The sequence below is a fragment of the Myripristis murdjan genome, chromosome 21 (assembly GCF_902150065.1).
Source record: "Myripristis murdjan chromosome 21, fMyrMur1.1, whole genome shotgun sequence".
NCBI lineage: Eukaryota > Metazoa > Chordata > Actinopteri > Holocentriformes > Holocentridae > Myripristis > Myripristis murdjan.
This window is the reverse complement of record NC_044000.1, coordinates 16,131,961-16,145,000: the sequence shown is the minus strand read 5'-3', so window position 1 is coordinate 16,145,000 and position 13,040 is coordinate 16,131,961. Positions and strand designations below refer to the sequence as shown.

Sequence of the window (13,040 nt, the reverse complement as noted above, 5' to 3'; positions counted from 1 at the left end):
TAATTTTCCAGCTCCGTTTCCAGCACACCTCCCTCCTGTCTGTTCTGCTGATTTAGCAGATTAGCCCAGCCTGAGACCTGAAAAGCCCAAATATTTGCTTCTCCTTTTCCCCTGAATTGTTAATGTTTGAGCTTCCACATGGGAGAGAGTCTGATTTAAATGTGGCACTTTACATATCACAGCTTACTTAAAGGCGCAGCGGCACACACAAGTTGGACAAAGATGCTTCTCAATCAGTACAGTTTGATCTACCAGATATGTTATTATTTTAACAAACTGCTGTCACATCCCCTCGCCGCCAAACGTAATGCTTGCTCCAACCTCAGTGTTCTCCACAGACCGCAGCAGATGTGGTGGCAGTGGGGGATTTGATTCATGCCTCAGTTTGTCAGTCATTTTATTTTGAACAGCAACTGCAAACCCAATGCTGATCACGTCTGGTGTCAGAGTTTGGCTGAGTGAACTGCACTTTATCCCCACAGTCATTCATTTAATGTCATATCTGTAGACCTAGAGCTCTGTTTTCAATCTAATTTCCAAACAGTGCAAAGGTTACAGAACATTTTAAGCTAAAGGATTTCTAATTTGTTCCAATATTCTCCTTTTAGTATTCATTTTCACCATTAGTGCTGTGTGGCAAAGTGCAGCATTCACTATTTTATCGATACAACCTCATCATAAAGCATTGTCCTATTTATTACCTACAGCTGTATGTTTTAAATTAAAATAAACAAACAAACAAACAAACAAACAAACTACGGTTTAACTTAAAATTAAAAGTAAGGTAATTAGGAATTATAGTCTCTGCAATAACGCCTCAGTTGACGTAGATACCAGGGCATACATTTCCTTTCACTATAAGACGGTAGGGAGCTTTGCTATCATTTTAAATCACAATAATATTATGATGTGATTTTATATGGACAAGTATTAGCAATATGAAATATGAAAGTTCTTAAATCTTCCATTCGTTTTTGGAAAGTAAACTTAAGCCAACATATAATATCCTTTTTATGTGGAGTTGAGCATTATGGCCTCCTACAGTCTTGAAGAATAGGGACTCTATCTTGAACACTGAAGCCAAAGCAGCGCCGAACAATGCCTTTGTAAGGAGCCACTCTGGACGCTTTAAACACATCCATCCACAAAGTCATTTTTATAATAGGATCATGAAATTTGGATAAGGACTTTACAGTTCAAATGGTTACATCTCATTCTATGGGCCTCTCCCTTATACCTCTCCTTTTTATGGTGAACGTACAGCACTATTCAGGCAGGCTGTTCACTCTTGGGATTTGGTGAAAGTGGATGCAACTCTCAGTCTCACTTGCCAAAATCTTTTGGACTATAAAGGGCATTCGGTCCAAACTTAGGTTTCATAAAAGGAGGATGTAGCATCTCCTACGCATACGTTTCCAAGTGCATGTGGATCACTCCATGCATATAGTAAAGGCCTATAAATCCACCACCTGTGTCAAACTATACAGCGAACAAATTGAGCATAAAACTGTGGCCGATATTTCCTAATATCCTATATATATCCTACATATCCTTTCTATTTTTGATAAGTGTTTGTTTTAACTTACCAGGTAACATGGGTTGGCTCTGCAGCACCAGGACAATACAGACACACTGTAGTCTCAAATAAGCCATCAATTACAAAAAATAAACTGAACTTTCTGGCGGGAGCTGTGTCATTCCCTGTGGCAAATCCTAGTCTTCTACTCCCAAAACAATTAAAAGAAACGGCAAAAATTGTTTTCACTGTGTGACCAAGGTCTGGTAATACAAACGGACTTGAACATCCTGGTTTTGTTGATTATTCTTTCCAGGACGACATCAGAACATGCATAAAATATGTAAAAAAAAAAAAAAACAAACAAACTGAAAAGGGTCCACTAAACTGTAAATATAATCAAACTACCTATAAAAGCTACTGATTTCATTTCATTTACCATAATCAGTGACAATTCTTGGAATATTTGTCCACCACTGATGCAACTTACAAAAGGGGGCGCTCTTGAGGCAGAAACCTAACATTTCCAAAACTCCAGTGCATAGCAGCAGTTGCTGTGTTCCTGCTGGCATTTCTCAGTGATCCCACACTTGCAGAGTGCAATAAAGACAAGGCATCACTGAGACCCCTGGCAGCCAGTGATGCCACTTACTGCATTATTCCCATTCATATCAGTTATTTGCTAAAGGGATCATCACCTCTTTGTGAGGATGAGTTACAGGGGAGCAACAGCCTCAAGGTTAGAGAATCAAGCTTTCTTTTTTCTTCTTTTTTTTTTTTGGCTCAGAAGGTCGACACTTCAAATCCCCAGTCCACATGGGAATAAGTGGGCAGAGGAGGTCAACATGGAAAATTCCCCCTACTTTAGCAAGCAGCAGAAAACTGAGCCTTTGAGCAAGGCACTTAACCCAAAGCTTCTCTAGTAGAGCTGGTCAACAGTGAATGATGGGTGTCTAAAGTGTGCAGCCCTCCCTCCTTACAGTTGTAGTTTTCACCCAGCCTGTTGATGTGAATTTTTTTTTTTTTTTTTTGCCATTTTGTTTGGTTGAATAAGACTGGCCTGCTGTTGGCTGTCCAATAACACAGTAAGAGTCTCATACTGGGTAAGAAATGTAAGAAGACAAATAGCTTGGTGTACATCCTCCACGTCACATGGTGCAACACGAACCCGACGATATTCAAGCTAAAAGGCAAAGTGTTACTCTGGTAATGGGTCCCCTCTGAACCTAGGGGTGTCACCGGAAAATTCCTCCAGGGTAAATGCAATATGTAGTAAGTAAATCTGTGATTCCAGCATCATGGCACAGAGCAGGTGGAGGACCACTATTAGGGCGCATTACACCAAATTAGTACAGTCCTAATGTTGATTTTACAAGCAGAAAAATGAACATAGACGCTGAAGAAAATGTGTTTGTCTGATATTGTCCAAGCAACTACATGCACAATATTATGGACCAAAATTTCACTATACTCTCATTGGTAAAAAAAAAAAAAAGCAGCAAGAGAGCACAAACTAATTTAAAAGCCATAATCCCAAATAGTTTTGCACTGAAATAACACGTCTAAACCGTTTGAATAAACTAGTGTGATACTGATATCACCTGTATGGCTTTACAGCTGTTTACTGGTTCTATGGAGCGCTGTAGTTACCAGAGGGGAGGAATCTCTGTTCTGCTTCAGATTATTACTTTTTTTTTTTTTTTTTTTTTTTTTACTACTCATTCATATGTTTACCATTGTTTTTTACATTTTTAGAACACATGTGCATATTGTATTTCCCAGTCAATTTTGGACACATTGCCAAATACAGTTTGATCCAAGTCGGCGCAACTTGTGTCATGCACATCATGTTGACTTGATTATGATGGTTATACAATTTTGTTTGCATTTCATTTTATATTACTCAACAAAACTTGTGGTAAACTATTGGGCAATAAAATTAGAAAAAAAAAATCCAACCACTTCATTCAATCATACTCTTCATTTTCATTATAACCAAAATAATGGCCAACAATGGCAAATCCATGAATTATTATACTAGTATTATTCACACTTTTAACTGCAAGCATTAGCATTAAGTCCACAGATCACTTGATTTCAGATTTTCCTAAGCAAAATTGGAAATTCCCACCCAACCGCTGGGATTTACAGCTCTTAAACTTTGACCTGTTATTGAGATTCTCCTGAACAAAATGCAGCCTAGTCAGGAGTTCAAAACTGAGCAGTGCCTCTGAGTGGAAGCTCTCATGAGACACACACACATATAATATCTAATCAGTCACTTAACAGATACAACAACTGCCTGTCTCATCAGCCACTCTGCTGAGCGGGATTGAATGAATTATTCTGAGATGAGGAAAATGTTATATTCTTTATTCTCACACAGTATTTGGGTCATTTCAACAATAGCATATCTTTTCAAGAGCATGCTAAAAACACCCCATATGGAGCAAAAACGGACACTTTCATTCAACAAAAGCTATTAAATATAATTTACAAGAGAGTGAAATCTTCCACCGAAGACAATGATCAAAACACAAGTTGAAAACTTGTCTTCCTTGATATGATATAGACAGTGAATTCAAACTCATGGGCTAAATAGGTTCTCCATGATCCCCAAATTAACTTATGAAACTTCATATATACAAAAATGTGCTACACAGACCAGCAATGTTAGAAACTATTGTCAGTATGTAAGAAATCAGCCAACAGAATAAACAAAATATCCTAGTAGGTAATAATGCAGCTCACTTTGTACTTGAACTAATGTGTATTGCACTATAGTGACTTCTAATCTGACTGACTCTAAAGTGGGTTACAACATACTCCTCGTGTCCTCCCTTTTGACATGATCAAGTGTCTTGTCGTGGCACTTGCTTTTTTTGTTCTGGTGAGTTTTGACGTGTTTTGCCAAGTGGTCACTCCTCATGAACCTCTTGCAGCAGTCCGGGCAAACAAAACGTTTCTCTCCCGTGTGAGTCCTCAGGTGTCTCTGCAGCTCGTCCGACCTGGTGAAACTCTTGCCACAGAACAGCCAGTTACACACAAACGGCCGCTCTCCCGAGTGCCACCTCAGGTGCGCTTTGAGGTGAGAAGTTTTGCCATAAACTTTCCCGCAGCCGGGTATGTGACAGATGTGCTGTTTTTTCTTGCCAGGCTCGTCGTTTGAGGTGGACGACTGGCAGTTCGGACACCTGCACCTCCTGCAGCGCCGGGCCGTAGCGAGAGGGGACTTGGTGTGCAGCAGAGCGGCGATTTGGGTCTGATATTGCGCAAAGTCCGTATGTCCCAGCACCAAGCCCCTCTGCAGCTGGAAGCGATGGGGGCCAAGAGATGAAGGGTGGCTTACGTGGTTCCCCTGCTGGAGGCTCCACCACGGAATATCCTCTCCAGGGTTTGGGGACAACTGTCTCTGCTGTTGGTGCACAAGGCCGGAGGGTCCCGTAACGAAACTTGGCATTGCAGGCGGAATGGGAGTTGGGGCTGCGTAAGTAACAGCGGGGACGTAGGTGGGAGGGCAGGTGGACTGCAGAGACTGCATGGAGCAAGGTAACATCTTTACAGGGGAGAAGTCATATGGATACGAGGGGTCCGCCGGAGGGGTGAGGGGCAGTTCGTGGTGGGAGCTGAAGGAGCTCTGGATGTGCGCAGAGAGCTGGGGCTTGGAGGATAGTCCGAAAGTAGAGTTGCTGGGCAGCGTGGTTTGAGGATTCCCCTCGTTACTCCACGGGTGAAACAAACGCGAAGGAGAGCTCAGAGTCGGGTCGTAAGGGACCTGGAGGAAATCTGCCGGGTTTGATCCGTGGTGGTGCCCGATCCTGTTACAAGTGGCTGCCAGGAGAGCCAGCGGGGAGTGCTTGCAGTTCTCTGGAGAAGAGTTTGGAGTGCGATCCTGAATAACCGAGACAAACATTTGCACAATTATGATACACTGCTATAAACCAGCGCCTTTACTGTCCCTCTAATTCAGCCAAATTAAAGTTTGCATCGTTATGAGTTGAATCCCCATTGCATCAAATCGATTCTGCAGAATAACCCGAATCGGGATAATCTGACGTAAAAGTTGCCATCCACCCCAGTTACAGTCATAAACAGGCGGACAAGCACCGTAATTAAACAGCAGGCATATTATGACTTTGAAATATCAACGTAAGAAGGCAGCCACTTTCGTTAGATTGCAGAGAAAGTGGCCATCATGTAAAAATCCCAAGCCTCTAAAAGGTAAATCAAGTCAGATGAGCAAGTTTACAAGTGAAAAAGTCGTCAAAGTAAACAAAAACTTTGGGACAAACCTGAAGAAAAGCCTGGAGTGTTTCATTCCGCAGTACAGCCACTGCTGCCATGGTAAACGTCCTCCTCCCTCTCGATGGAAGCAAATACAAAATAATAATAACGATACAAAAATAAACCTAATTGAGATAAATATGTGTATTCGCAGTAAAATATCTTGTCGTGCAGGTCTTCACTCTCAGTGCTTCCTCTCCCCGAGATATCCTTGGACTATCTGAAGAGTGAGGGATCACTTCTTAGAATTTGATAAGGACTTTGGTGGGCCGCCAGCCAGTCAGAAATAAGATTTATTACTTTGAAGTTTGCCGCTGCCCAATCATCAAAGAATAGCGGCTCTTTGAGAGGGGAAAGCAAATCCTTTGAATCCACAAAGCTCCTATGGTGTGTTTGTTGGTCTGGATAAAAGAGCTGATTATTAGGGGGGATGGGAAGGGAGGAGATAAAGGCGGGACAATTAATGAAGTAATCACTATGTGGGAAATGTATATACACAAATAATTGGATTTTCTTGATCAAAGACCCCCATGCCGCCTGGAGACCCCGGTATTGGATGCTGTAGTCATCTGATCCTCTTTTTGTAATTAGGATTTGTAGCAGAACCCTATGTGACAATGTGACATTGTTATCTCTGGAGATCTCCAAGCACACTGCCTGGCTGTTTGATAGAGGAAAGAGACCAAATCTTGTGACTCAACACAAAGTTCTCATCTCTGAAGAATTGGCGTTTTTTTTTTTTTTTTTTTTTTTTTTTTTTTTTTACATTTGTCATTTGAATTTAATTTCTTTGTTGTGTCTTTGAACTGCAACACTACATTAAACACTTAATTATGCCCTTACTAAATTATTTAAATACTTTCTCTCCTCTGCTCAGTCGTTTTTTTTTTTTTTTATCAGAATCTTAAGCTACTCAAAATTTATAGATTTTTTCCCCCCCTTTGTTGAGCATCAAAATTTCCCCTCTGACGAGCTTGAAAGGCAGGAGAGCAACTCCCAGTGGCTAATTTAAGTTTGCCATACTACTTAACATGACACATGGAAGAACTCTGAATAGCCCTGCTTTGATTCAGGTGCTAAAAGCAACACTTGAAACGGGTGATGTCTTTATTATGTTTCTTTAAAAACTTGCTCAATCAATACTTGTGGGAGGAAAGATTGCCCATCTACAAGATGAAAAAAAAAAAAAAAAAATCAGGGATCCCATTCACTGCATCATGCAAATAAAGCATAGGTGTTATGCATGAAAAATGTTAACAATAAGGTTAAATTGGCATTAGTTATCCTAAGTTATCCTAAGATGTGCTTTTTCTCTCAGAGCACACAGTTTTAATTAAGGCAAAGAAGACTATAGTCCTTTAAAGATAATTTCAAAACTTTTGTGGCAGAGCAGTCAACTTCAGCTGTAGCACTGGAAGTTGTAGTTTTCTATATCAATGCTGTGATCTTTATCTGGCTTCCCTGCAGAAACAATCACTGTCCTCTCAACTAGTTTAGAGCGGCAGATTTTGAATTAGATCTGTTCCTTTGAAGGGATTAATGTTCTCAGTCCTCTCCCACGGCTCTACACACAGTCATGAGGGAAAGGGGGAGTCCTGCTGGGCTGCACTGGAGCCATGTTAAACTACAAACACTTGGCTACAGGAGTGGTGTAATCACACTGCTGTCAGATATAAAACTAGTGGAGATTAACCTTGTTTACACCAAGTTATGGCAGAGGTGGGTGATGAGCGAAACTAGTATTTGCATCTGGGTAGAGACAGACATGAGGATCACTGATCTAAACCCCGGGCAGAACTAGTTGCCCTTCAACTGTGTTTTTACTACGTGCACTCATACGATTATTCTGCAGTAAAAGAGATGAGTGTGAGTTGCAAAATGCATAGAAGAGGTCATGTTGCATCCTCCGAGTTTATGCATGCCGATTTAGGATAATCAAGACCCATTTGACCCAAGTGTTTTTCTGTGAATTACACTTTATTAGTGTTGGTATAAAAACATGCTGATACAAAGATTAGAATAGGTGAAGAGATGAAATTATAAAACTGCAGTATGCTGTCGGCTCAGTGAGCCTGTTGTTATCAACAAAAAGTATTGGGCAGTTCAGATATCATAAGTTTCTACAGTTTATTCAGTGGTTAAAAAAAGTGGAACGTGGGATCGGTCATTTTTGTGGTACACTCAAAAGCTTGTTTTTCTGACCAGATGTGCTGCAGAGTGTTCTCAGTTATTGTGTTGTGTGTTTTTAATTGCGGGTTTAAATGTCAGAGAAATATCAAATATTGTCAACTGCCCACACTTATGTCTACTGAAACAACTGTTTGCGTAAATTAAAGGGTGAATCCACTCTAAAGCAGATAATTTTCCTGTGATCCTACACTGTTTAACAGTTATTTGTGAACATAATTAAGTCTGATTCAAAAGAGACCCCAAAACAAAATCTGGGACATGGTGACATTAATGAAGGTGAGTTAAGAGGCATGGTTTCTGTTTAAGACCTTGTAGCATTACAGTGAAATAACAACTGGCTGTAAGTGCAGAAACAAACATTTTATGATACTATGTAATTAGCTCAACCCCAAATCGCTGTCTGTGGAGCAGCTGCAGGTTTTTCTCTTTTAATAACAGAACAAATTAAAACATTTATTTCCTGGTTTATACAGGTTTGGAAAAGAAAATTTAATGTTCTGAAGTCTCGACAAACTCTGTACAGTCACATGAAATGCATACATTAATTCGGACTGAGGGAGGGTTTTAGCATAAATGAGCATTACCTGTAAGTTTCCATGCTATGAAAGGTCAGTTTTGTCCACATTCTCCCATATATAACAACTATGTGAATTTTGTGACCCATCAGCATTACCAAACTATGGGTATCTTTCTTTGAGACACTCTGTTCAGCCTTAAATGCAACTTCTTACATTTTAATGCCTCTCAATGGGGCTTCAGCTATGGGATGGATTTGGCTGCACACGACTTTGATATAGTTTGGAAGAAATTCATGGCTATGTGCCTGACACAATGTCCAGGCCCTGAGGTAATTTACTTGCCCCAAACCTTTGCCTTCGTATTACCATACCTCAAGTTTTACAAGGCCACCTTAGCAGTGGTATAGCTAAAGGAAATTTTCCTGGGGCATTTGATGGGAAAATTAACTTGGAGGAACCCCACTGCAATAGTTTTCTGCTGGTACACCCAAGGGCCTGAACACTGAATCAGGCAGTACCATCCGTGCATTTCATACTTTACCACAGTACAATGAGGACAGTCCATCATACAGCTGCAATACCATTAACATGGACAGAAACGGATTTAGCTACATTTACAGATTAGCGGAATATCTACAATGAAGATACCAATAGTCTTGTACGCGTGTTTATAGGTTACAAAAACTCAAGCAGCTGTTGTAAATAAGGTGTAAGAAATATTACTAGCTGAACTGATCCAACATGCACTGTCATCTGAAAGCAAAGGATGGTGCACAAAAACAGATATAAGTCAATATCTGTGGTATGCATTCTCATCTCATACAACTGTTTTGATCAGAAACTGTCATTTCTTGAGTTTAAAAACATAAAGCAGCAATTTGTCAAAGTGCAACAGGCACCTGACAATCTTATGAAGGTGACTTGAGGAATTTTTTTTTTTCACTCCTAGAAAGGGCGTGTGTTACTTTCAGCACATCTCTGAGTCTAGACTGTCCCTGCTCACATTTATATTACTTTTCAACAAAACCTGTGTACATCATAGGAAATGTTGACACAATTAACAATTATGTTGAGTTGGAAAATGATACAAATGTGTAATGTCCCACACAAGATATATAAGTGCGTTGAAAATGATGCAGCCTTTTAAAATGTTGTTTAGATTGTTGAAATTTAACACCATATTTCACTCAGATCTATGTAAAAAAGGATCAGAGGTAAAGTAAATCTTTTATACAGAGACTAATTGGTATGTTGCAAGCAAAAATCAAAGATTTGGCCCATGATGACTACCATCACACCACCGTGGTCATACTTTTCATGTTTTTAGATTACAGATATTATAAAAAGGACCATTCATTAACAGTGAACATAAATTTACTCAAACAAAATACATTATTAATCAAAATGCTGTAGTTTGAACATGTTTATTTTACTCATATAAAATAGCAATTTATTAGAAATAAATAAAATGTACAATGCATTGCAAGTGTGATGTTAAGATATGATTTGTTTTGGTTGAAGTCCAGTTCAAAGATGAAGAAGGCAATCTGCAGAGAGGAAAGAGAGAAAAGAGAAAAGAAAAAAACATTGACACTGTCCTCCAATTATGCAGCATACTCAAAATACTTTTCCATTATCAATGTTCAATTTCACCTCTTTTAATTTGGAATCATTCACAATTCATTGGCAATCATTCATCCAAAAAATGCACAGGGAGAAAGTGGAGTTGCATATGATCTTGAAAAGTTTGGGAGAACTGACAGTGAAGAAGTGTAGATTTGATGGAGTTCGGGGGCAACGCCACTGCATGAACCCTTTTTAACTTTCCATATTCTCTGGACAGTTGGAGAGAAAACAGGTTCCACATCTGTCTCATACAAGAGATATCAGAGACTTGGGGTGGCGGGTGGGTGAGGGGTGCATGTGTGAGCTTGAGAGTGAGAGCGTGTGTGTATGTGAGAAAAAGAGAGCGAGAGAGAGAGAGAGAGAGAGGGAGAGAGAGAGAGGGAGAGAGGGAGGGAGAGACGCTCGAGGCTACTGGGTACTTGAGCCGCTATAATGGTGTCTCGTATGAGAAAACATCTGTGAATTTCCTCAGTGATCTACAACAAAGTATAACTCAGAGCAGTCACTCAGCAGACCTTTGAAGTTGCTGTCTGACAGAAAGCTGCCATTGTTCGCAGCCCCCAACACAGAGAAACTCCAACTTTGGTCTCACTAATTTTCCCTGCAATATGATACAACTCTTTTTTTTTTTTCTCTTCCAGCCTATGAAGCAGGGGATGTCTGCATATTCAAGAGCAAAGAGCAAAGTCTTGGCAATGTGCTGGCTGGCCCGGGGTCACATAAGGCGGGACAGGTCATTTTACCTTCTCTCAGCCCACCCTGGGTGCGTTAATCCAGCCTTTAAGAGGGAAATTCTCCCCTTTGCAACAATTTGCAGGGTTTCCGCCTGCAGTGCTCTCTCAGGAAAAACGATAATAGAAAGCCATCGTATCCAATAATCATACTGAGACGCCATGGACAAAAGCACCTCTATCAGCCTTTAAGCATGTGTGAAAGTATCCATGTGCTTCAAGCTGAAAGAGTCGATATCATCACCTGTAAACAACAAATAGATTACCTTTTTTAATGTTTTCTATTCAAAACTGTCATCAGCCTTTCACATACTGACTCTGGTCAAATGGCAGGGGGACTGAAGGCTGGTGGTTGTGTCAAACATTTTGCCATGGCTACACCCCTGTTTACAGCAGTGTGGGCATTTATAGTTTTATGCTGGTGGCTGTGCACATAGACTGCCAAAATGCTAAATTGCAGGGTTATGTTTTTATTGCTTTCATGTTAACAAAGCATGAATGAAAGCGTGAGAAGTTGTGTTGTAGCTTGTATAGCTTTATAAATTCAGAGATGTTTTGGTATATTTTTCTTGCCATTCATTTAGTGACATCTGAAAATCTTAAATATTTGGGGATGAGGTGTTGTGGAAATGAACATATTTGTGACCCACTGCAGCCCGTCTCTGTTCAGTCGGCTCCACGCTGTCCTCGCTACAAAGCAGGCAAATCATAGTTCTAGCAGTCGAGCTTTGCCCTACCCGCATTTACACTTTTGGAGAGGTGCACGTAAGCTAACGCAGCAGCAGCGTCGACATCTACCCACACCTACCACAGCCACAGACACTTACTGCGTAGCACCAGCGTCATTTTAACGCAGAACTACAAAATATGTCTTTAGAGGGAAAGAAACCAAACTAGGAGGTTGCTGGTTTGATGCTGCTGACAGTCAGTGACAAGCCCTGCCTCACAGTCCTTGAACAAGACACTAAAATCCTGCAAACCCTGCATCAGGTAGGATTAGCCTGGTGCATCTCAGAGGCTATGTAAAGACAACAGTAACACGCTGTAATATGCTGGTGAGAGGTGACACACACACACACACACAAATAAGAGAAATTTCAGACCTGATGGGCAGCTTTGAAAACAGTTGTGCCATGGACACAATTTTATTTTGACCTCAATTAAAAGGTCATTTTGTGGAACACCAGGTGATATGTTCCTGTTCCTCCTGGCAGTGGCAAAAAGACAAGCTTTCCGTTATGCACCTCAAACTGAAACAAGGCCGTGGTAATTCTCACACTGTTACTCGTCCAGCGTTTATTCAATGGCAGCTGGTCCCACCATCTGGGAAAGCAGTGCCGAGGCAAAACAAAACAGGTTACACCTTTGGCCATGCCAAGTCTGCAAGTGCCCCACTCAGTCTACAAACTGAGAGAGGCTAATCACAATTTCACGCTCTGATTTGTCAAATCCCATTCCAGCACCGGAGGCACCAAAAAAGTTTTAAGTAAACAAATTTCATGGCATACAGGATAACAGCTTTTCCATACTGTTTCTATTGTTCTACATAAGCCTTTTGCTAGCCTTATCCCTCTTAACACGGGTAAGCAACTGAATGGCTGTGTGCCTTCTTTTGCAATTGAAAGGGAGCTGTAATTTGGAGCAAAACATTTGGTCACTACCAACATTAGAGGGAGGAAACTCTATCCCCTCATGCATGCATTTTATATTCATGCAAATGTGAACAACTCAACAGTGCATAGAACGCCCTCAACAAATTGCAGGTGTGAGGAAGCTGAAACAAAAGCCACTGTAACCCTAATGGCATCCCTTGTCATTAAGAGACCTTTGATGTATGTACTCAACAGACTCTTTTATCTCCTTCTTCCTCTATGCCTCTTACTCTCTCCGTCTCTCTCTACCCTGCTCAACCAGTTTCTTTATTAATGCAGTCTTTAGGGAATGTTCTTTTGCTCAGAGCCCTGAACACATCTGACATCTGGTTGAGGCTCATGCATGTCCTTTTCTTTGGCATCAATCATTAGCCGGCTAAGAGCGTCACAATGCTAAGGTTGTAGATATTTTAGGCTTTTTTTTCCTGTCCCTGTCCCATCCACATTCACATACACCATCAAGTTTGTGGGACGTTGAGGGACAAACTATTGCAAATTATGACTTGGCATTAATCCCTTTTAC

General features: G+C 40.7%; 2 protein-coding genes across 6 annotated transcripts in view; both read right to left on the bottom strand.

Annotated features, from left to right (window-relative positions):
* Positions 1 to 3,914: 3,914 nt before the first annotated feature.
* Positions 3,915 to 6,435, bottom strand: sp5a (Sp5 transcription factor a). Its single transcript, XM_030080185.1, has 2 exons — positions 5,809 to 6,435; positions 3,915 to 5,408 (listed from the first exon to the last, which is right to left on the bottom strand). The coding sequence occupies exons 1-2, from the start codon at positions 5,857 to 5,859 to the stop codon at positions 4,332 to 4,334; spliced, it is 1,128 nt and encodes a 375-aa protein (XP_029936045.1). The 5' UTR covers positions 5,860 to 6,435; the 3' UTR covers positions 3,915 to 4,331.
* Positions 6,436 to 7,758: 1,323 nt separating this feature from the next.
* Positions 7,759 to 13,040, bottom strand: part of myo3b (myosin IIIB) — a 63,922-nt gene continuing 58,640 nt past the window's right edge. For all 5 annotated transcript variants that reach the window (XM_030080179.1, XM_030080180.1, XM_030080181.1 and 2 more), the window contains one exon: positions 7,759 to 10,055. The gene's annotated coding sequence lies outside the window, so the exon portion shown is untranslated. The remainder of the gene's footprint in view (positions 10,056 to 13,040) is intronic.